We start from the raw sequence: 24,102 nt of genomic DNA on the forward strand, positions 1-24,102 counted from the left end.
CTCTCCGTCATCGCGGCGCGCCGGCTGGGCGGGCCGGGATGGGCGGGATGGAGGCGCCGGCGGCGGGTCCGGGGGGAGCGGAGCGGTACTTTACGCGCTGGTACAAACCAGGTACCGCCGGGCGGGGGGACCCGGGACCGGGGCCTGGGCGGCGACGGGGCAGTGACTGGTGTTTGTGCCCTTGTTGCAGACGTGAAGGGGCGGCCGTGCGAGGACTTCTGCGTGCTGCAGCACTCCAACAGGCGAGTGGGGCGGGGGGCTTGGGGTCTGTCCTCTGCCCGCCGCGTTCTGACCCCCGGGAAGACTCTGGCCTTGCTTTCCATTCGGCAAAGGAAAGTGCCGGATTCTGCACCTGGGATGGGGCAACCCCGGATGTACGTACAGACTGGGGAATGAGATGCTGGAAAGCAGTGCCACGGAAAGGGACCTGGGGGTCCTGGTCGATGCCAAGTCGAATCTGAGTTAGCAGTGCTACGGCAGCCAGGAGGGCCAACCGTGTCCTGGGGGGCATCAGGCAAAGCAGCCGGTCGAGTGGGGGGATTGTCTCGCTCGGCACTCGTGCGGCCTCACCTTGAATATTGTGTGCAGTTTGGGCACCACAATATAAGAAAGATATTAAGCTCTTAGGGAAAAGGTTCTGTACCTAGAGTGTGGTTGGGCACTGGAACAGTCTCCCCAGGGAAGTGGTCACAGCACCAAGCCAGTCTTGAGTTCAAGAAGCATTTGGACAATGCTCTCAGGCACATCGTGTGACTCTTGGGGATGGTCCTGTGCAGGGCCAGGAGTTGGTCTCCATGATCCTTGTGGGTCCCTTCCAACTCTGCATATTCTGTGATTCTGTGATTTGTGTACTATGGATGGTGAAGGCAAGATAGGAAAATGTCATGCATTGCTTCTGCTTGGCTGTAGCTGGATATCCATTTATTTGGAATAAATCAACCTGTACCTGATTTGGAGTCTCATACTTTACCTCCCTCAGCAGCAGCCTGCTGGGGTATTCGGAGTGTTTCTGGGGTGTTTGGTCTCAGAGGGAAGAATAAAACCTAACTACTATCTACACAAAAACTGGCAGTGCCAATGGCTCGTGTTGAGGGAAGGTAAGGCCACATTTGTGTTCCCAGTGGGTTGCTTGCTCCTGTTAAGAATTCAGAATAACAGGAAGAGCGTGCTTGGCACAGGGCAGAACCATTGCCTTGCTGCAGCCTTTTGGAGCTGGAGCTTCTCTGTGGCTGTTTTCTGCAGTTCTTTCTCATTCTTTCAAAACAGAAATCAGAGTGCCTGTGAATAAAAGGCATGACAGCAACAGCAAGAGAGGCCACCCTTGCATATGTACTAAATACTAAATATGTAGTTACTAGTCTCAGTTGTCTGATATAAACAGTACTTTAAATCCTATTGATGTGGGGGAAAAGGAAATTAAAATTTGTTCAAATGTCTATGAAGACTGTTTTGCTACTCTGAATTGTGAAATATTGGCTTACACAGAAGCTTAGCCAAATGCTCTGTGAAGTATTTTACCCTTATTATGCGTGGGGCTGTAGCTCAGTTTGCTTTTTCTAGGCAGTATAAAATTCTGGGGGGATTTTTTTTTTGTTTTGCAAGGTCTCAGCTCCAACAGATGACTGTTCAAATAAATGATTTGCCATCTCCCCCTTAGAAAGAGGCTGGAGTGAAGAGGAGGTAGCTTTGCTGCTGGGGCATGCTGAATGCATTCACCAGGATCCAGCTCCCTCTTGTGGGAGCTGTGCAGCCAGAACTCCCTAGGAGTGTGTGGAGATGGATGCAGCATCCACAGGGAAAGCTTGGCTTGTCTCAAACCGTCCAGTTTCATGGCAGGAAATAACCCTCCTTTAGAAAAAGATGAAATGCAAGCAGCAGGTTAACTAAAGCCCAGATCACTGAAGGATTTATCTTCTCTAACTATTCACTACAAATGGCCTTTAGCTGTTCTGAGAAACATTGCCTTGCATTACATTTTGTGACAAAAATGTACTGTGCTCATACTTGTTTAAGTGAGTATCTACTTCAGGTATTAGCTGTCAAGTGAACAAAGTATGTTCCCACAGGGTACATCAACAGACAGAACAGCTCTGGCTTATTTAAAAGCAGTGGTTCTGTTTAAGTAAAAAATGTAGTGCTTTTGATGATTCTGTCTAATATCTCAAAATGAAGGACCTTTTAAGGGAGTTTTAGGTCAGAGTGCAGTTTTCATTTGGGGTGGCACAGCAGGCATCAAGTAAGATAGGCAGAGAAGGTTGTGGAGCTTGCTTAGAGCACAAGAGCATGGCTTCTCAAAACTATAGCATAATACTTTTATTTTTTTTTCTTCAGAATCTGTGTCATCACCTTGGCAGAAGCCCATCCTCTTCTTCAAAGTGGGAAAACAATTAAAAGCATTAATTACCAAATCAGTGCCAACTGTAGCAGACTTCAGAATAAGGTCTCTGGGAAGTCAAAAAGGGTATGGCTTTTTTCTTTCGTTAGTTTTCATTTTAATCTCCCATACTGCCTAAAACTTTCTGTCCTTTCTAGGATAGAAACCTAGGAGGTTATTTTTGTATTGTATTTTAAACCAGCCTCTCTACAGCTGAAGAATTTAGACTTCCTCAAGAGGTGCCTGTCTGGCTGTCCCAGCCCAGGTCTTGCAGTGCTCCTACAGCACTGGTGGTTTCCAGTGTTGCTCAAAGCCACTCACTTTTAGTAATTTTTTTTTTTTTATAGTATACAGAGGGACATAAGCATCCCTGAAAAGACACAAATTTATTTCCAGGAAAATGCCAAGGATTTGTAGACTGCTGTTTTTCTCAAGCTAGTCTAGATAGCAAATGGACCAGTTTAGTGTGTTTCATGGTGGGTTTTTGAATGTGTAGTTGAACCTGCTTATACTGAAATCAGCCGTGCTGTTTCTTCCCTGATTTTAATCTGATCAAACTACAGGTCTGCTATTCTGCAAGAAACTTAATTATGACTCAATCTGGAAGCCCTTAACAAGCTTCTGTTTGATTTGTGCACGTAACTAAGTTGGCATCTTCCCTTCTGTAGGGAAGCACAGCTCTGTAACTTGCAATGACCTGTAACTATCACCCATCCTTGCTTTCTGAGAAGCTTGCAAACTTATGTTGCTGATGGTAATACTTTTAAAAGCCCTGTGTCATTAAACTACATATATATTTATTTATTTTCCAAATGCAGGGAGCTCAGTTTTTAACAGAACTTGCCCCTCTGTGCAGGATATCTTCATCAGATGGAGAGGAATACACCATTTACAGGTAAGGTTTTTCAAACCTTTCTCTTCTTACCTTGACATACCATGCACATCTACTGAATCTAAACACTTTTGCAGTTGTATACGAGGGCGGCTGATAGAAGTGAATGAAAACATTCTCAGTAACCCCACTCTTCTGCAAGAAAAGGTAAGACACCTTCTTGCTTTTTATTTTTAACTTTTATTTCACTGCTTACTTCAGTCTTGCTTTACAGCCATCAACTGAGGGTTACATTGCAGTGGTTCTACCCAAATTTGAAGAAAGCAAGAGCGTAACTCAAGGACTTCTGACGCAGAAGGAGTACGAGGAAGTTTTGTTGAAACGCCGTAATTCTTCTTCATGAAATCAATTCTACACTTATCATCTGTACTTGATACTAAACAAGCTACTTTTATTGTACACTGTGAGTTTTGTAGTATTGAAAGGCCTAGTGCCACTTTTTAAAAGTGGAACTAAACTGCTTGATTCATACAAGAATAAACCAGTCCAAGTAGTTTGTATATTAAAATTTCCGTACTCTTTTTCTCTGAGTTCTAACACTACAAGTTCTTAAATAAGCTCAGAATGACATGTTGGAGTATTTATGTTCCACAATCAGTTTTGCTTAATGCAAGCCTAAAACATACAGAAAAATCATATGAATTAGCTATCATCAAATTCAGCTAAACAAAAACAATATGGAGTTTGACCAAGGTGAATTGAAAATAAAAATGTAACACAAGCGTAGGTACAAAGAGCAGATAAACTTGAAAATAAACATTTCACACCAGGTTGTATTTTCATGGCATCCTGAAGTCAAATAATGCCCTTTGTACAGAATTCTGTATCAATAAGTATCTATTTTCTTAAATTTTAAATGGTATAATGTCAAATCTGCATAATACTTCAGTGGTTCAACATGCAACTCAAATTCTCAGTAAATTTTAATAAAAAAGGAAGCAACAACTACCATCTACAAATAGAGAGGGTAAAAGAAAAAGGATTTGAGTCAAGACTATTAGTCACTTAGAAATACCCTTTCGTAAAGATCAGTCATGTCATCAAGATTAAAATTCAGGGGTGGAGCTACTGAAAGAGGGTTTTTTTCCTAAAACTACTTCATTGCAGGTATAACTTGTAACTAAGATAACATTTCAGTGCTTCAGGCCACAGCTTTTCAGACTATATTCCTGATTCTGCTTTATCAAATATATAGACTGATATAGGCCGGAGATGAGTTTACAGACTTCAACAGTAGTGTTACATATAGCATATGCAGCACAGGCATCTTTACATAAAATGTCTATTAGCAGCATCTTTGGGCTGAAACATCCAGTAAGACATTCATAAGCATTAATTACAAAATCGGTATCAGTGAGCATAGGAAAGGCATTCACATTATAAAAATACAGAAGATTTAACTAGTTGGTGTTGTAATAGCTAAGTAATGGGACATCTATTAGATGTGACAAAGGCCAACAGTTTCATTTCAAATTAACCTGGCTTGACTTTCCACAAATGAAAGCAATATTGAAAATTCAGGAAGTGTTATTTTCAAATGGGAGTTCCTGCATTTCTCAGTGCTGTAATTACTTGCTCTCTAAAAACGTCATGTTTGTTACATGGTTTTCTAAAGACTTGATGCCAAATGTCTCCGCTCTCCTTTCTGGAGTATGTGCATTTGTACCAGTTCGTATTCTGTCTTCTTTCCATGGTGGAGCAGGTTTAAGGCAACCATTTCCTGCTTTATTCTGTGTATATATAAAAAGAAGAATATTTCTTAAAAACAATCAGTCAACCAACCCCAACAAAACAAAACCCAAAGCCTATTTAAAGTAGTGCAGATGAACCAAATACTGACCTTTCTCAGTAATTTGAAGCAAAGTGGAAGAAGTTGGCATAATAGAGTCATCACATTCCTTGTTTTCAGAATGCATGCATCAACCTAAACAAGACAATTAACAGAGCAAGACCACTCATTACTTGTGTTAGGCAGTTGTTTTCTACATGAGATGGTAATCTGCTCCGAGCTGGAATAAGTAATATTTCGCCTTCTGAAATCTCATGTAATCAAATGGTTTTGCCTGCATTTTTATAAATTTCTCTGTATAGTACATGTAAAACAAGAGCATCCTTTCTGTTTAGCTAAGACTTGAGCTATGATGCAGAAGGAAGGGAGTGACACACATCCCAAGAGAATGTGTAATTCTCTACTAACAATACAATATTAAACAGTAATAGGAGTTTCTTGAAAAGGAGCTCTTGTCATCTAAGTATGAATCATCACAATTCTTCATGATTTTCCCTTCTGTTTTATGTCCTGTCAGCATGCTTTAGAAAGCCATGCATCATGAAAGCCTTACTTTGATGTGAGTTACACTAAGAATTGTCTTAAAGCTTAGAGCATTTGAGTTCATGCCTCAAGTCTGACACTCAGCACAGATTATAAATTTGGGCCCTTTACAAACACTTATTTGAGAGCCTGGTACTGCTTTGTAGTGATACATCACTGTGTAAACAGACTGGAGTTCCCATTCAGTTTAGAGAGTGTAAAACAAACCAAGAGGTAGCCCCAAGGTGCTCAGTTTGGTTCTGAGTGGCTTGCATGCTCTATCTAGTTTTAGACCTTGCTGTAAAATTGAAACACCTTTTCCACAGCCAGTTGGAAACAAACATTCAGGTGCGCAGAAGTCGTATTGCTCCCACTGATCATACTGCTGCTCAGGGATACTTCAGTTCTTCAAGAAACCTGACCTCCATTCCCCACTGAGTTCTGCAGATCTACTCCTTGTGGTAATTAACAATGCTGAAACTTTCATGGCAGCTGTATAGGTATTTATTTATAGCAAATATGAATATTATCAGAAAAAATTCTGGGTAGTCTAGGGTACACTACCTACCTACTGAGAAGCAAGCATGTATTTCAGAAATAGAGCCAGGGGGTTGGAATTTACATTTATATATATTTACATTTATGTTAAGCATTAGTAACAACAGAAGAACAATAATTATTACAGTGGTGGAAATACTGAAGTCCACAGTAAGGTATGCTTAATTACAGTTCCTATTTCTCTGGATGAAATTCGAGTGGATTACAGTATTATTACTGCAATCTAGTGGATTGCAGTGTAATTATATACAGTATTACTCCATCTCTTATTATTCTGCTGAAAATTCTCATTTGCAGCATGATAAAATCCCAGTACTTCTCTTTATCTAGTGGGTAAGGTCAGGGGCATGTTGATAGAAGTTCTCTGAAAAAAGATCTCAGCAGCAAAAAGAATATAAAGTAGTGGAAGCCTATGGACACCTTCCCACCTTTTAATTTTTTTTAAGTGCAGTCCAGGAAAATCATTGTCTTGGCAAACATTTCTGTAAACTCTTTCAGTAACAGTAATTTCAGTACTTTAAGCAATAGGAAGGAAAAAATATCCTATTACTTATTTTACTGATTCTTAGACTCAATAAGTCAGTAAAAGCTCAGAGTAGGGAAACTGTTCCTTAAAACATTAATATCAATTATATGTCTGTGGCCACTGGGCCAATTACACAAAACTTGATATCCTATGATCCCTAAAAAAAGTTCATATAAGCCTGTAGAGTAATACCATCCAATATCCAAGTCATCCAATGACAGGCTTCCATGTATGCTGGGTGCCAGTGCACTGTATTTTGCCTCCTATCAAACAAACTCCCAGCATGAATGAGTGGATCAGGTCAGGATAAACTTCAGTGAAACCCTTCTCTGGTAGTAGGGAAAACATAAAGAAAAAAAAATAAAAGGCCAGAAGACAACAGCACCTATGCTGGAGAGAATCCCTTCCTGAGACAAGGCAGTGCAGCAAATGGCTGGGACTAGTAATCAGTGAGGGGTGTCCCAACAGACAAAACATTTTCAGCAAGGACAGCAGTTCTTATGGTTTTTCCTCTTTATTTTGCACATCAGCTGCTCAAAACATGTTAAGTGCAAAATAATACTTTCGTTCCTCTCCTACACAGGGAACAGCAACAGTGACATACTGCATGGCAGAAAAATGCTTGCTCAAAAGCACAAAATTTTGTACTTATTAATTTTTATGATCCTCTGTCAATCCAAAAGCCAGTCAAGAAGTTCAGCTGTCATGAACTGTTCCATATTTTAACAGGAGCATAAATTAGTAAATTACTGCATTCCTAAACAAGTTAGGCATTGCTTTCAGGAATATATATAATTTTTAGCTTACCTTTGTAAACGTAGCACTTTTTCCCTGAGCAGAAGCTTTAGCTGTTATCTGGAGCTGCCTGCACACAGAGATGAGTTTTTCAGCCTCCAACAGAAGCAAAGGCTTGTCATCCTCGTGTACCTGAAACATGGTTCAGGAAGACAAAACAACTCTGTGTTAAAGATTCCGACATCAAGTTAACAGAGGAGACAGCACAGCCAGCTTTTAAGCACTGGTGTCATCAGCTGAATGGCTCTTTTAGAGGTCATACATCACCTGATCAGAAAAAGCATGAAGAGCTGAAGCAAGCTTTGTGCCCTCTGTGGCAAAAATCTGAAAGGAGGAGAAAGCATGAAAGAAAATGAACCACAATGGAAGTTTTTCCTCGTTGTTTTAATAGTGTGCTATAAAGTAAAAAGGTAGCAGGAAATACTTGTAATTGTTGTATATATTTATAATTCACAAGTCAGCAGTTTGCAGTGACTTCTGAAATAAAAAGCTACATTACAAACTGCCATCCTCCCAGATAAGCAAAGCTTAAAGGCTTTTCCTTTAGATATAAAACCCCCCTGATTTCCAATTATTTTTTGCACTGTGGCAGCTCACAAATTTTTTGTGGGTAGATAACACCTGCTGTGTTTGTATCTTGTCCTATCAAAGGTAACCAGTCTCCTGTTACACACAAGCATGAAGGCTGGACACAAGGAATCCACGCATTCCTTCATTTGGTCCCTTCCTTCTGTTTGTATTATGCAATTTTTTACACCCTCTTTCTTTCCCAAGAAAATACTGCTGCTCAGACTAGGATCGAGCAGCACTATATAGTTAACATTATAAGGGACTGAGCTACTACTAATGTATTGAAGTCCACTGATATTTGCCATATAATGCCATAATTTGCTATTCTTCCTCCTATCTGGAATGTAACACCTGTTGGTATAATGAATGATGTCTCAAGCTACTACTGGAACACTGAAAAGTTTGCTTTCAGAAGGTACGTACCAGAGTTAGGCTGCTTAAAATCTACAGCTGCCAGTCAATTCATGGTACACTGTACTTATGTGTAAGGAATCAGAGACTTAAGTTCCAATTTGGCCTTCACTCAAGAGTGCTTACCTCCTGTTTTGTTTAAAACATATTACCTCTGCTTGATGAAATAAATCTTGAGTAGTTTTCAGAAGTCCTTCTCCTCTGTGGGAAATAAAGAAAGCAGAAGATAAGCCATGTATAGACTGCAGATTATTTTGCCTATTACTTCCGTAAGTTATAGTCTCACCACTGAATATTTAACAGTGCACACCACTGAACTGTAAAATGTCAGTCTTTTAGAAAATACTAGACACAACAATAACTTATTACAAGAACTGCATTTCAAAATATTATACCAACACCTCAGTAGCTAGAGCACTATTGGGGAATTAGCAATGGCTCAGTTCTCTTAAGCTGAACAAGAACAGAAATCCATGTCTCTGGCATACTGAGTGTTATTGGACTAGTAGCTTAGAAGAAAAAAATCTCAACTCTTGCAAATAAAAACAAACCTAAAATCTTCAAGTAACAAAGCTAACATTACAAGGGTAAGTTTCAGAACAACTCTTTTCAGTACAGCAAAGATTATATACCTGTGCCTTAATTCCCTTGATTTTCAAAGTATTTACGAACATACTTCTTAAAATGTTTTCTGTCCCCAAAAGATATTTAAATAGACGTGCTGCAGCCCTTTAACCCCCCCCCCAATTTTATTATTAAACAGCTTAGAAATTTACAAAAATTTATAAAGCTTAAGGATAAAATCAAGTTCCTTTCTGAATGGGTCCCAATTATTATACTCTGAAAATGAAACTATCTTCTTTCTTATAAACACTGTTAATGCTCTTCTTCCCACCAAAATTTGCTGCATACAATGTAATTACCTGGTAAATAAATACATGGAGTAGGCCATACTTGACATGCCTTGTCCATGCTGCACGATCTCATTCTCCTGATCTTCCCATTTCTCTGTCTCAGAATCCACATCAGATGTGAGCAGATGCAATTCTAATCCAAGTTTTGCAATTTTTGCCTGTTCCTGTAACCACATTTATGGTACTTGAAAACGCATTCTTCAGACAAGATAAAAATAATAAAGGAATTTTTTTACGAAAATGATGGCATCTTACCTCAGTATCTAGTTTGACTGGCTTTAATGCTTTCAGATTTGCATTATGCTTCTGTTTCAAACAAAAATAATATTTTTAAATAAAAGGAATTTGTAATCATTTTACTAACAAATCATAAGAGGTAGCTCTATACTCAGAGGAAGACTTTGCAGGAGAGTTCTAGTGCTTTACACAAAATTCTCAGGAGAAACTGAGAACCTGTTCTGTCTGTCCTCCTGAAATTGGAATGTGCAAACAGCATCTGTGCCTTGTAGATGCCCAGAAATTTCAAGGAAAAGACCTCTTCCACAGTTCTTGGACTCCACTTCCTAATGCAGTACAATCTCTTCCCCTTACCCTCTAAATCTTCAATAATACTTGGGACTAAACAGTCTCAATCAAGTGCTCCTGCACTGATTTTTCCATCATCAAAGATGACACTATGTAACAGGGAAGTTGATTTGGCTAGTAGTCAGCTGATGTAGGCTCCAACCCATGTAAATACTAGTGTAGCTCATTATTCTGTGTCCCTTTGTTGAAATAGCTGGTAACAAATAGTGACACTTTGATTTTTCCTTCTTTTATTTAAGTCATGAACTATTGAAAATACCAGTCTGTCTGCAAGCCAAATACTGGCTCAGATTAAACAATAATTAGTGCAGTGCTTGCCAACTGCATGACACACTTATGCAGGAATACATCATTTTTTTCAAATTAATTTGCAGTTCCTGCCTTTAACATTGTGTGCTGGTGCTGTCACTGTGCAAAGACAGCAAATACTACCAGATGTGAGATCCACAGTCCATGTTCAGAAACTGCACTGGATTGCAGAGGAGTAGCAAGTACAAAGTTGGTGTCATAACTTGGAGAGGTGTGAGACAGAGGAAGAGGATGGATGATCTCTGAGGAGGAGAGCAGGACTGAGACCCTTGTCTGGGAATCTGAAAAAAGCTGCTGTATTCATTAGTGGGATTACTTGGGCAAATTAAGCTCAGTAATGCCTGAGGGGGGAAAAAAACCCCAACACTGTTCATTATGAACAGCATCAGAAATTAAGCCCCCTGGCACCACCATCTGCAGCTCTCACTTCAGGAGTCTGAGCAAAAGTAAAATACTACTACTGAATTTCCTACTGAAATTTGGTGCTCAGTTTAGCTTTCATGCCATTTCTCTTTTTCCATCTTGAAATGTTTAAATATTCTGAATCTTATGAATGTCTCCCCCGATTTGGAACTGTAATTCTGCCTATGTGTTAGAAATGCTGATCTCAAAGATTTAGCACAAAGGGTAATAGCTGATACTCTCAATTGTGATTTAAATTTAACTATATTGCATATTAGAGATGCAGTTTAAGAAATGCTGGTTTTAAGGCATCTTAAAAGAAGAAAGGAAGACAAAACCAAACTAAATTTGCATGTAAACACAAATTTTGTGCTAGAAGGTATCACAAATATTTAAGGTGCAAGAATGAAGGGTACTCAAGAAAACCAGCCCTCTAGCACAGGTTAAGCTTTTCTATCCACAAATAACTAAAGAAATCTTGTAATATTTTTGTAATTTTCTCCACTCTAGTGTTCACTTGCATTACTTGAATACTACAATTGTTAAAAAAGCAGACAAGTTATTGTGCTTTTAAAACATGATTTAACACTTAATACTATAGAGAAAAAAATATACCCATGCAGTAAGCACACACATGAATCAGCACTGCTGCTCTGGTCCTCAGCTACAGCATGATCTGGGATGCCACTCATTAAAAGCAAACAGCACAGTTGCAATTAAACAGATGTAACAAAATATGTAATCTAATTAGATCGACAGGAACAACATGGCCTCTGTGCAGGGACAGTGTGGGTGTTAGCCAGGCACAGAAGACCTCTGTGCTGACAGCAGGGAGAGAAGAGGCACTACTGAGCGTAACAACACTGGGAAGAGAGGCAGTTCCAAAGCTTAATGCATCAGTTAGGCAAAGAAGTTACTCTGTGAATAGACTCTAGTGTCTTATGGAAGTAATCTACATCTCCTGTCTACTTTCAAACTGTACATTTATTTTAACTCCCCCTCAATGGTAAGTATCTTACAAAACTCAAAAGAAGGCAGCAACCTTTCAGAGAATAACAACGCAGAACTGTTTAAATCCTGGGCACAATTTTTTTATCCAGAGTATTTTAAAAGGCATATGAATCAACAGGTGGAAATCTGACTTCAAATTTTTCTTTAAATTTTGGCTGAAGTCTAGGAGCTATGTAGCTTCTAGACACTGAAGGACAAAAACCCTATCAAAAGTCACTGAACCAGTCTGTTTGCAGTTTCAATATTTAGTTCCCTAACCGTGGAATTCACCTATGCTCCTGCAGCCAAAATTATATTCTATTTAAATCTGCAGATTGGGTTGATAACGTATGAGCTTTTCTCTTCTTCTTAAGGGTCAGAAGTAGTATTGTGTTTGAAGTCATAGAATTACACAACAGAAGACACGGAGACAGGGGATCATTTCACACCCAAATTCCTGAACACTACGGGTTAAGGAAAGAAAGCATGGAGAGAAAGAAACAAGCTAGAGCTTACTGTACTTTCTGAGATCATTCTTTCCTTTTTTCCTACCCATGAAAAGATTCAGTTCGTAGCAAGTGAATGAAATGACTGATGACATGATACTAACAAGGTTTAGAAGGTTTCCTAACATACAGATGCTCTCAGAAAGAATGTAATATCAATTATAATCAGCTAAGGATATTCAATATCTCACACCTAAAACTGGATATTTGGTGTAACTTTTTTCTCTATATTAAACACACTTAAGATCACAGAAGGAAACAAGAACCCATTATCTGAAGAGCCTACAACAGGTTCAAACGTCCATTGGTTCCAAATAGGTCAATTTGGGCTACAATGTTAAGTCTTGGTAATTTTTTTTTTTTTAAATTTCAGTATGTTGAAGCATATTCTTACTGTTTTAATAGCAACAATGCATCTTTAAATTATATAGCACGACAGCAGAGGTATATGATAAGAAATGTCATATTAATAAACAGGAATTAAAGTTCATGTACAATCAAAGTGATTAAAGCACATTACATAACTAGTTACCTTAGTCTTCAGTCTGTTTATTATTCATTTAATAAACTGACAAAGTTTGGTATTTTACTGTCAACCATCCATCCATTCATTCTAGACTTGTTACCAAGACATTGCTGTCCCCATCAAGTTGTGATACAGAAAATTCAAACAGATAAAAGCAGATATAAAGTAAATACAACAAACCCAACAGCAACTTACCCCTGGTCTGGGCAGTGACAGGTAGACACGCTTCTCTCCTATGAAGAACACACAGGTTTATACCAAAATTTGTATGCACATTTTAATCAATGGGATCAAATGCCTTACTTTATCCATCCTTAAATTGCAGTACTACAAAAGCAAATTACTTACCTGTAATTTCTCCCCTCTGAATATTGCAGATCTTCTGTCTCATGCTTTCAGAGAGACAGGCCAAGAGCTCTGTACTGTTCAGATTTTAGCTCCCAGCAACTGGCAGTTAAGAAAGCTTCTCTGAACAGTTTCCCTCAGTAATATTTCTAGTCCCCTTGCTTGTATTCCATAGGGAGTAAAGCAACTCTCTCCAATGACTCACTATTTACATGCACTCGTTTTGTTGCAAAGTATAGAACACGCAGTGGGTAGCTCCATGTAAGGCTTGTTTTGGTATGGGTTGTATGGTCTAAAATTTGGAGTAGACACTGCCACTGGTAAGAAATAGCTAGGCAGGTTTTTCGAAAAAATGCCAATAAAACCCTCACGTTGTACTGTACTATATGTATCCCACATGCAATGTATTTTATAAAGAAAAAAGTTCTACAGCATTTTACACACTTATTCAATTGTTTCTTGTATCACTGGGAGCCTCAAATATTCCAAATCTGAGCAAAACAAACAGGAAAAAAAATCCTTTTACGTGTTACCTAAAAGTTCGTAAGAAGATTTTATTAAAAAGAAGAAACAGAGCCTGGGCTAAAAGCCTAGGATTAGAGCTTCAGCTACCAGAAGCCATAATGATCTATGAAGACTTACATTTATTGCAATAGATTCAGGAGAGGAAAAACTGCTAAACGAAATTAAAATAAATAACGACCTTAAAAGCTAGTAAGAAATAAGATTTTACTCAAAAAACCCCAAGGGTACTACAATGGATGTCACTACCAGGTTTACACAGAGATGATGCACCTCAACAAAGGACGAGCAACAAACCCTCCTACAGTCGCTACTTCCTCATCTTGTATCAGCTTCTAGAGAAATTCCATTCTGAGTCCTCAGAAGACAGTTCCTTTGTGCATTCATTATTTTTTGAAAGCATGCCCTTTATCTCCTGACACCACAGAAAGATTGTGAGCTCCATGTCTAGGCAACTGACTCCTAAAAAACAACTTTTAGGACGTTGACTAGTGTCTCTCCACCCTCCTGATAAATATGAAAAATGTAACTTTACTTTCTAATATCACCTCTTCCCCTACCCAGTTTTGCAAAAGATGAATGAGCTATCAGGGAACAAGCTGTCTAACTATTTTTTTTCAGAATGCAGAGTTATTCAGATATTAATTGCCCAAACATGTATCCAAGCAAGATTTCTCCCTGAAGACTGATACAAATTATGACAAGTGATTTACAATATCCCATGTATCAAAACATCAGCTAAAGGGCATGTAAGAAAGCATGTAAGACATACCAAGAACAAAAGCTAACTTGTAATTTTAAAATGCTGCAGCATAAAAGATCTCCTTTGGAGCTATGTCAAAACTTGTGCCTTGTTAAAAAAAATAAGTTCAAACACAAAAAGATTTGACATAATAAATGGAATACAAATGCATACTGAGAAGACACACTTCTCACACACAAAAGGTCAACATTCAGAATTACAGAAACCAAATGGAAATATGTAGCAAACAGAAATAAGAAAAAACCTTGCCTTTGCTCTTGAAGTAATTCCCATTATTTGGCTTTGCAAGGTTTAGTTGCTCATATTCATTTAGTTGATTATATTCAGAAAGAAGAAGGATCTTACTATTTATATCTTGGGACAATTTTTAAAAAACCCTAAAAACCAAAAAACCATGCAAACAAAAACCACATCTCACTGGACCCACAGACACAGGAACTTTCAAAAGAGGAGATCAACTCAAGGCAGAGATAATTCTACTTAATCAGAAAATACTTAATTACATCAGTATAATCACAGAACTTTCATTTCATTAACAGAATACATATATATAATTTTTCAGGTATTTAATTTCCCTAGTTTGTGTGTCAGATCTTGCTATAATAATATGAGGCTTTTTGCCACATTATGATATTTTTATTTATTTGAGTCTGCCTTTGCTTTCTTAATGCATTTTCTCTAACATGTTTTTCCTTTTTTAAATTTTCTTAACTTATAATTTATTTTTATTTCTTCTTGTCTTCCAATTTTATGCTTTCTATTAGTTCCAATCATGTCTTTCCCTCCAAAGTGCATCTATTTCAACTTCCAAATCCTGCTTTTCATGTCACTTCTTCTCTGAGAGGATGGCAGCATGCCTGCTTCACTCTTCTTTCTAGAATTCAAATTTCTTCATTCTGAAATTCTGATCTGTATTGCCTAGTCATCAACTACGGCCCTCCCAAATCGTCATGGTCATTTAACTCCTCACAAATCAAGTGAGCACAACAAAAGAGGAGAGCAGAAAAGTAAATTATCTTCAACAACCATTCTCTCACTTCCGACCAAGTTATAAGGGAGCAATCAGAGAATTATTTATATTCTTATCCAGCATGTTGAAACCAAAATGTTAGAAAAAAAAGAGACTGGCTGATATCCGACAGCTTGGATCGATGAGAGGTACTTCTGTCAAGTGATCCATCTCAAAGTACAGGAGTTTCAGAGTTAAGTATCAAAGCTAAAGAAACAAAATGATCCTGCCTGGGCAAAACCAAACCTCCCAGGTGGCAGGAGCCTCCCTCTTGAGGAGCCTTCACTCTCCTCAGCCCAGACCAGATACACTGACATTGAGGAGAACGGGCCTCACCGCTGGATTAAGAAGTGGTTTAGGACTGAGTAAAAGAGGGACAACTCTACCTCCCCATACAGTTCTGCACAGCACAGAAATATTTTCAGAATGCAGATGAGGATTACTGGGCTGTGGTGTCTCACCAACCTCCCCTACCCCAACATGCCTGTGTGCCCTGCTCCCTAAGACAAGCCCATTTAAATTCGGGCATGATCTGGTGTGATTATATTAAAATTGAGTAAAATACTGCTTCACTTTCAAGCTAAATACAGCCCTCTATCCAAGTGAGTTTTGAACCTTAGTATGAGAAATACCTCATTTGCTGTTATGAAAAAAAACTGGAAAAGGAGCTATGCAATAGCTTGTAAAAATAAAGAAATTAGTATAAACAATGTGAATCTAGTATAATCCGAAAAATGCTTATTTTATTTTTTGTGTCCAGCACATTTAGTCACCATTCAATTTTTGCATCTCAAGCTGTATTCTGAACTCTCTAACAAAGCCAAACATTTCAATTGGTAGTACAAAAATACAGGTTTTTAAGCTGAGGAGAAAAAAAATATATACCTCTTACTGTAATTCTATATTTTGTTACACACAATCACAATTTTACTAGGAATAAAGCACTTGATATATTTTAGTCTGTAAAATAAAGACACTTTTAGCAACCTCAACATTAAGACAAGTATCATGAATTACGAGAAGAATAAAGTCTTATGAAATAGTGAAACTTCACTGTGTTCAGAGGCAAAAGTTTTGTGAATGTCACTCTTATACTCTCTTAGCAAACAAATATTTTAGTGTCATTTATTTACTGGGTCACCAGTTGTATTTTCTAGGAGATGTCCAAAGTGTCAAGGTAACTTTAGGGTATTTTCCGGTAGCAAAAAGGTGGGACTACTAGGGGAGAAGGGGGTTCCTCCCCACTTTTTTTTTTTTACTGACAAGGGTCAATCTGAAGTCCAACAAGAGAAAACAAGCAAACAAAACCAGATTAGCTCACAATACAAAGGAAAACTTTGTAAAAGATGGGTGGATATAGGAGACCAAATTACTTCTAGGGAGATAACTGATGGCTAATATGAAACAAATCAGATTCAGAGAGAAGGTCCCTACTAGGCTGGTCCAAAAGACAAGGAAAATGGAGACATGATCTCTTAAGCATTGTTTTGGCAATGCAAGGCCTAATGTGCCTGAGGCCGTATAGAGAACATAAGCTACGCGTAGTATCTTACCAGTGGTGGTATCAGAACACTTTATGCTGAAAGACTAAGGAAATGAGAGATGCTAATAAAAACAGACTCATCTGGCTATGCCAAACAGGAGAAGGTAGTCTTCACCTACGCATGAGATAGCCTCCAACACCTATTCATTTTCTTTTCTCTCCTTCAAGCAATGACATTGGGTTGCCCTTGTGAAATGATGCTTTAAAGAAAGTGGAAAGTGCCATTTATGGGAAATGTGTTATCTGCCATCAGCAGCCCCAAGAGAAAGTTACTAACTACAGAGGAAGCTGGGCACCTCACATCAAGAATAATTTGTTTGGAGAGCCAAGTATATGCTTTGCTGTGGCTGCATGATTCTCATCCTATTATTTTTAAATATAGCAATATATATATGTATGCACACACGCACAGATAGATATAAATACATAAAAAGGTTACCATTCAACCCTGCTAGACCACTGTATGAAAAAAATCAGATACTGCATTATCAGCCCTAGAAATTCCAAATTTATTCTAACACATTAATAATAGAGCAATGCCATTATTTAAGTTTCATTTTATAAAATGTTATGTTTAAAGAAAGTGAGTATGTCCCTGGCTCCCAAAACAAACCAAAACCCACTGAATGTTAAAAGGCCCATAAACAGAATCTCTGACTGCTACACATATTTATGTGGCATTCCAGACCAAGGTGGAAGAACAAGTAGGATAACAATCATGTATTTCTCAAAAGTCTCAAATTCCCAATAACCTGTGCTACACACAAGTATTGTAAACCCACCTAGAATTTCAACATATGTTTCCCTTCCAAAAGTCTTGAGGCTCAGGCACACACTCATATAGCAACCAGCAGCAACAATTTAAAATATTACACCCTGTGGCTGGTTGCTACTGTGCTCACAATGCTGGCAGAAAAGAACTGCTTACACAAAGAATCAAGTACAGAAAGTTAAACTGACAAAATAAGCTCCAAAAATGGAAAAAGGTCTCATGTTAATAGGTCTCACGTTAATAGCAAGATGAAGTATTGTATCACTGATAAAGTGTCATCTAACCTGAATAAGGATTTACTTTTTCTGTATCTTAAGATACAAAAAATCAAGTCCCTGTATTTAACTAACTCTAAACTTTAAAACCTGAGCAATTCTCTTAAAAATACAAGACATTCAGTAATATTATATATTACATTCTATTCGTATAATACCTTAAAGACTGAAACAAACACATAGCTGCAAGAAGTATGACAGACTACACTAAAGACATAATCTGGAAAAAATTATGTTGGACAAAAATGAAAACCAAAATGCCTTCCATTTTAAAGGTAAAGTACCCTGTGCTAAAAGTAAACACAGAATTTTCTCCTTAAGATTCCAAGCTTTTCTTCTACATGTTGTACAAATACCAATAAACTTACCAACCAGAGCAAATATCCCAAGATTGTGCAGAGTCGTCAAAGATTCCATCCAGGAGGAAGGACAGCAGTTTAAAAATCAAATAACTACATTCACTACTTTATGAAGTGAATACAAGGCAAGCTGACAGTATAGAATATATATGGATATATGTATTGTGCTAAAATACAGGAAATTAATTAAACATGTCACACAATTGAAGTTGTATCTTGACTCTCATGAGCTGATATGCCTTAGACAAACCAAAAGGTGGGATGAAAGCCCTACACATCTAATATCTGGACACTGGTGGCAAAGAGCTGTGTCTAATGCATTTGTGTCCTTTCAACAGTTCCATCTGATTTTGCTAGAACTAACCACAGTGCAGAAAGTTAAACATACCTAATCATACACAAAACTAGACCTTTAAATTTTTGGCTGCTTTTATTTGAGAAAATCCAGTAAGCAGCCTGATTCAATATCTATACAAAACCAATATAACGTGTATTGATACCTAGATCCCACAGGATGTGGAACTGTTTCTTGCACTCTTCTCTTAAGAAAACAGTATTTCCTAAATCACACTTAAAATTCTTAGATTATGTGTTTTGAAAACTACATTTTTCTATTTCCATACAGCATTCTTACCTCGTCTTCCTTCAAACACATCATTAATTTCTCTCAATAATAAAGACATGTCACTCAGTTGAGACTCCCATGCCTCGCAGAACACCTCAAGGTTTTCTTTTGCAATCTTGCTAGATGGGTGTAATGCCAGTGTTTCTGCAGCAGAAATTATCTGGACAGAGAGCAAAGCATTTGCTGTTGCAAGTCCTAGTACATAGCGTTCCACATGCATTCACAAATGCCTCCACAGGCAAAACACAAAATTAAACTGCTACTATTATGTCTTTGTAGTGTAGTCATCTGACATTTGCAGGCTTGGTGATCTTCCTTGTGTGTTCTTTTAGCTGCTACCCAGCATTAAACTGTAATTCCTTCTTAGAACTGCTTTGAACAGTTCAACATTATATTTCAAAAAAATTCACACAAGTAATTTTTACTGATGTATTATGTTTAGTAGAAGTGGTCAATTTGAAAGCTAAACATACCTGTGGGCCAGTGACCTGAAAGGTGTCTTCTGCATGTATGCAAGTAATCTCAAGGGGCTCAGTTCCAGAAACATGCCTCAATAAGCGACACATCTAGATTTTTTTTAAAAAATATGAAAAGAATGGTAAAAAATATGCTTTCATTAATAGTGAGAAAAGGTGTACATGCAAAAACCCACACAAACAAAAACTTCTGACAGTCTAGAAACTTACAGGGAACCACACAGCTGAGTGTTTCTCATGGAGCATTTACAATAAAAATTCTTACTTGGAAGGTGTAGAAAACCACCAAGAGAAACACAATTCTTAATAAATAGATTAAAATGAAACAAAAACAATTTTACATATTTATGACAGGATAAAACTGAAAGCAATCACACATGTATAGAACTTGGAAATACTGTAGCCTAAATAATTTCACCAGAGCAGGCTTATTCAGCAATTGGAAATGATGTGGAAAATGTAGGCTTTCATCATCCAGAGGACTGAATTATATTTGAGCAAATCAGCATCAAATTAGTTTAGGGAAGTAATACTGTTTCCTTTCACAGTAAGCCAACATCCTTTTTTTTTTTTTTCTTCTTCATTAAGACTAAGAGTGAACTTTTGCTCAAGAAGGAACATGGAATTTTTCAGATCAAAAGGATTTTCTAAGACAGAGATAGCACTTATGAAACCTACTGCACTGTCCATCAGAAATGCTCACATGCAAACACTAAACCTCATGGTTATGACTGAAAAAAAAAAATCAGTGTCTCACTGGAACGCTAAATAGTCACAGATAAAGGGGACATTGAAACTGAAATCAAAAATTCACAGCATTGATCTGCTAGTCCTGGAAGTTCAATGGTATTGCTTTTGCTTATTTATACTTCCTCAAGCCCTGTATACTGTATTTTTTTAGAAATTACTATCAGATACCATGCAAGTACAGCTGCTGGCTTTCATGACCCATATTTCAGATCAAAGTGATCTATCTTTGTATGTCTCCTACTTGTACAGGTACCTTAGCTCACAGCAACAAGGCACAGGTGGCAGACATCCTCTCCACAGCCACTCCTATAAACCAAGATGTCTCAGTACTCAGAAGTCCTCTTTATTCATATGTGTGAATACTACCATACAAAACCATAAATGCATCAGTCCATGGAACATACAAACTGCTTTTCACAAAGGAGAAAGATTTTCAGTGGCTTTCTTGACTGACACAAGAACTTCAAAATGGTCAAATTCACTGAATTAAGAAACTTTACCATATAATTTCCAGCATTATTGTATATTTGGATTCAGCTATTGCTAGATGCCTCCTGCTTGAAAGAAAAGGGTTATCATCTCTTCTTAGATCTAGAAACCCATTTTTTTGTTAATATTTTAGACTCAACATATACATACAGATTGATTCTAGATCCAGGAGGAGAATTGGGTACAACTCTATATGCTTTCTACAACACCTATATGCCACAGTGACACCTCTGGTTCAGACCCTACCAAGAACAATACAAAATTCAATGACATACCAGGAAAACAAAATAAAAAAAACAACCACCAATAAAGACCAAAGCCTTCTTAAAGAACAGATTGATACAAATCCAGCCACTCATTTTCTAAGTGTCTTACACAATGAAAGGTGTTGTGAACTTACCTCAACAAGTTGTTCTTTCTGCTCTGATAGCTTGCAAGTATATTCTGCTACAGCTTCAAGATTTCCTTCTACTCCTGTGATTTTTAATGCTTTGAGAACCATATGATCTGTATGGTATTTTAGAAGATCTGCTGCCAAAGATGTTGCTGCACTGTGGACCTTGAGTAGCATTAAAAGGAGAGATAAACCATGGAAGGAAAAAAATTAATTCAGTACGAAGTCAAACAAAAGACATACTGATTTTTCCAAGAAGCAAAATTTTACTGCTATGAAAGCTCATATACAGCTTGCTTATTATCTTGGGTTTTATTTCTTCTATTACTATTCAAAGTACAAAGGTAAAATGCACGGCACTAAAAAAAAACAACAAACCACTGCAAAACAATAAAACCCCCCAAAAAACAGAACAAAAAAAATAACCCAAACCAACAACCCCACAATCAAATATGGAGGGAAACAAAACAGGAGCTGGGTAAAATGAGGACATGAAGTTACCACACTGCTGCTTTCTGATTATGTTACAGATAGGGAAAAAACAGGTGCATGAATCTGTGGGTCACCAAGTTCAGCATAAGCAAGGAACAATGTCCACTGCACTTTTCATAAAGAACACACATTAAACTGTGTGAATCAGACTGAAGCCACACAACATATGAATTTATAATACATTAGAAATTAGAATTATCAGTGGTGCAAAGAAAAGCTTGACAGTTATATAGCTTGTGACACAGCCTTAGGAAAGTAAAAACCACCTTTTCTACAAGGAGATGGGTCTTGGAGAAGTCTCAAACACTCACACTACCAAGAAGAAAGGAGAAGGTTCTCCTTTAAACACATCCCTAAATCCAGACACACTTTCAGACTCACAGATGTGCTGAAATTGTGCTGTGAAGGACTCTGCTTGACAACAGCTATCAATGACAGCTGCTGCTAGTTCTAGTAACCAGTCAGGAGGTTTACCTGTGCCCTTAAGAACAGAGGTAAAACCAAAAGAGCAAACTCTTTAGAAAGAGAATAGTACTCTTACGCTCATAAGACTATTATGAGTCTTGTAATATTGCACTCACTTTGCTAGACTACGCTGAATATAGAACAACTTGGCTGTTCAAGGAAAAAGTATTTTTCAAGCTCTTACGAATGCAATGAGCTTGAAACTGATGCTGTAGAGAAGGGAATGTTTACTGTAATGATATGCTGGGTTTTTTATTTCATTGGACTCTATTTATTTTTACCCCTTTCCCTTGGCAGTACAGTGTACCCAGAATTAACTTTCTCTGCATTTGTTTTTTAATTTCACAAAAGACAGCTGAATTACTGCCTCAAAACCTGCTGCAACTGTTTTTAGAGAGGAAAGAAAACAGCTATGACAACCTGCTATAAACTATTTATATAACGTTGCCTGCATGGCATTAAAAATTAGCACAAACTACTAATCTCAGAAATGAAGTCAGCTCTGAAGAAAGGATATGTGAAAGGCTTGTAATGTTGAAGTGGGAACTGGCAATTCTCATTTATATATAGGCTACATAGAGATTACCTTTTCATTAGAGATTCTTTTCATCATGATCTAAGACAGAAATATACTTCTAGTTAATGCTGTCTCTGATCATTAGCAGGAAAATCATCTCAAGGAAGGAATGTAACTTTCGTTTCTTCCATAAAGAGACAGAGATGGGAAAGAACTACTTTTAACAAGGTTGTCTTGTGTTCTCAGCCACTCAGGCTCTCAAAAGCTTTTTAATTAGTCATAATACTTTCATTTTACCAGTGAGATCCTGGTTGCTGACTGATACATTGCAGCACCCCAAGTCAGACTGACAGGACAGTCCTCCTCAGCCATGTAAAGAAGCATGGCTACTTTGGGATCAATTCAATCACTACAGAGAGAACAACAAAAATGACATAATACTCTAAACTTACTTCTAAGCATAGCATCAATCCCGTGCATTTTAAAATGGCTCTTACTAAAGCAAGCTTTTCGACTCTATAAGTCAACAAAGCAAATAACAGAGGACTTAAGATTTGTGGGTTTAGAAATCCACACCCACTCAATTTGCTCCACAATTCCTAAAACAGCATGCTGTGTTTTCACCTGCATTGCTTTTAATACAGAGCTACATCACAGGGCAGAGGTAACCTACCATTTTGTATTTTATGCCACCTTTGTTAGCTGGTTTACAGAAGATAATTTTCTATTTTTGTCACCTGACAAATTTCTTTAACTTAAGTGTGGTACATGTGTAGTCTTTGCTGCGTGACATTTTCATAAATATAAACCTGTGGGCAGGATGATGTGTTAACATTTACATTTACAGAACTGCAAGAAAATACAAGATATTAATGATTTCTTCCATATACCATATTCCAGCCACCTGTGGCTTTACGATCTATGAAATTACACAGCTGCATACTAATTTGACTGGGAATCATCCCTTCTACCCCATTCAGCACCCAGGAATGATGTTACCCAAAAATGATAATCTTACAGTTAAAGCAGCTGAATGCCACTTTGGAAAAGCTCTGTGACTGACTTCCTACATAATGGTGACCACATTACAAACTGTTAATCAAAGAGCACAAATTATGTACCCTCCACTTTCTGGGAGCCCAACATGCTGCCTAACAGCAGAAGTGCAAAGCACTTCACTGAAACTGAAATGGATTCAAAGCACTGTTTAAATCTTCAGGACAGCTGCAGGAACTGTAATCCAGAAGACAAAATTTCTCATTTCATCTATATTAAAAAAAAAGGAGCATGATTTTTTGAGCAGTTGAGGTTTTCCAGTTACAGCACCTGACAGCTCAGCCTAATAAGTTCACCATGCTTCCCTAAGATCTTTGCACTGCTCTGTGTTGAAACCCTCACTGTTCTTAGCCTTCATTTCTCCATCTGTTTAAAAGAACAGTAATTTAAAGCAGTTGAAAAGATATCTGAATGATTTGCAAATATTCAGGAAGCTGCCAGAAACCAGTAATTCTGTATTTGACTCAAATCTGTGTAACAGATAAGGCAGCAATGCTATTCCTTACCAGAAAGGGGGAAGACCCTGATCAGCAAATGCAGTCCATCCCATGTACCAAGGCAGCTATTCTATGTGCATATGT

General features: G+C 37.8%; 2 protein-coding genes across 2 annotated transcripts in view; one reads left to right on the plus strand and one right to left on the minus strand.

The window, feature by feature from the left end:
* Nucleotides 1-43: 43 nt before the first annotated feature.
* On the plus strand, nucleotides 44-3,768 carry FAM206A (family with sequence similarity 206 member A). The gene is made up of 6 exons (XM_017813245.1): nucleotides 44-111; nucleotides 191-242; nucleotides 2,332-2,461; nucleotides 3,193-3,269; nucleotides 3,344-3,413; nucleotides 3,481-3,768. Exons 1-6 carry the CDS (start codon nucleotides 48-50, stop codon nucleotides 3,607-3,609), a joined length of 522 nt encoding a protein of 173 aa, XP_017668734.1. The 5' UTR covers nucleotides 44-47; the 3' UTR covers nucleotides 3,610-3,768.
* A 766-nt stretch (nucleotides 3,769-4,534) lies between these two features.
* The window catches only part of CTNNAL1 (catenin alpha like 1), a 59,041-nt gene continuing 39,473 nt past the window's right edge, over nucleotides 4,535-24,102 (minus strand). The window contains exons 9-19 of the mRNA XM_017813244.1: nucleotides 20,998-21,156; nucleotides 19,356-19,448; nucleotides 18,892-19,042; nucleotides 12,865-12,902; nucleotides 9,607-9,657; nucleotides 9,361-9,515; nucleotides 8,590-8,638; nucleotides 7,724-7,780; nucleotides 7,469-7,588; nucleotides 5,107-5,190; nucleotides 4,535-4,996 (exon numbers count right to left, since the gene is read on the minus strand). Of these exons, the coding sequence (XP_017668733.1) occupies nucleotides 4,835-4,996; nucleotides 5,107-5,190; nucleotides 7,469-7,588; nucleotides 7,724-7,780; nucleotides 8,590-8,638; nucleotides 9,361-9,515; nucleotides 9,607-9,657; nucleotides 12,865-12,902; nucleotides 18,892-19,042; nucleotides 19,356-19,448; nucleotides 20,998-21,156 (1,119 nt within the window). The 3' untranslated portion in view covers nucleotides 4,535-4,834. The remainder of the gene's footprint in view (nucleotides 4,997-5,106; nucleotides 5,191-7,468; nucleotides 7,589-7,723; nucleotides 7,781-8,589; nucleotides 8,639-9,360; nucleotides 9,516-9,606; nucleotides 9,658-12,864; nucleotides 12,903-18,891; nucleotides 19,043-19,355; nucleotides 19,449-20,997; nucleotides 21,157-24,102) is intronic.

The sequence above is a fragment of the Lepidothrix coronata genome, unplaced genomic scaffold, assembly GCF_001604755.1.
Source record: "Lepidothrix coronata isolate B3197 unplaced genomic scaffold, Lepidothrix_coronata-1.0 Scaffold40, whole genome shotgun sequence".
NCBI lineage: Eukaryota > Metazoa > Chordata > Aves > Passeriformes > Pipridae > Lepidothrix > Lepidothrix coronata.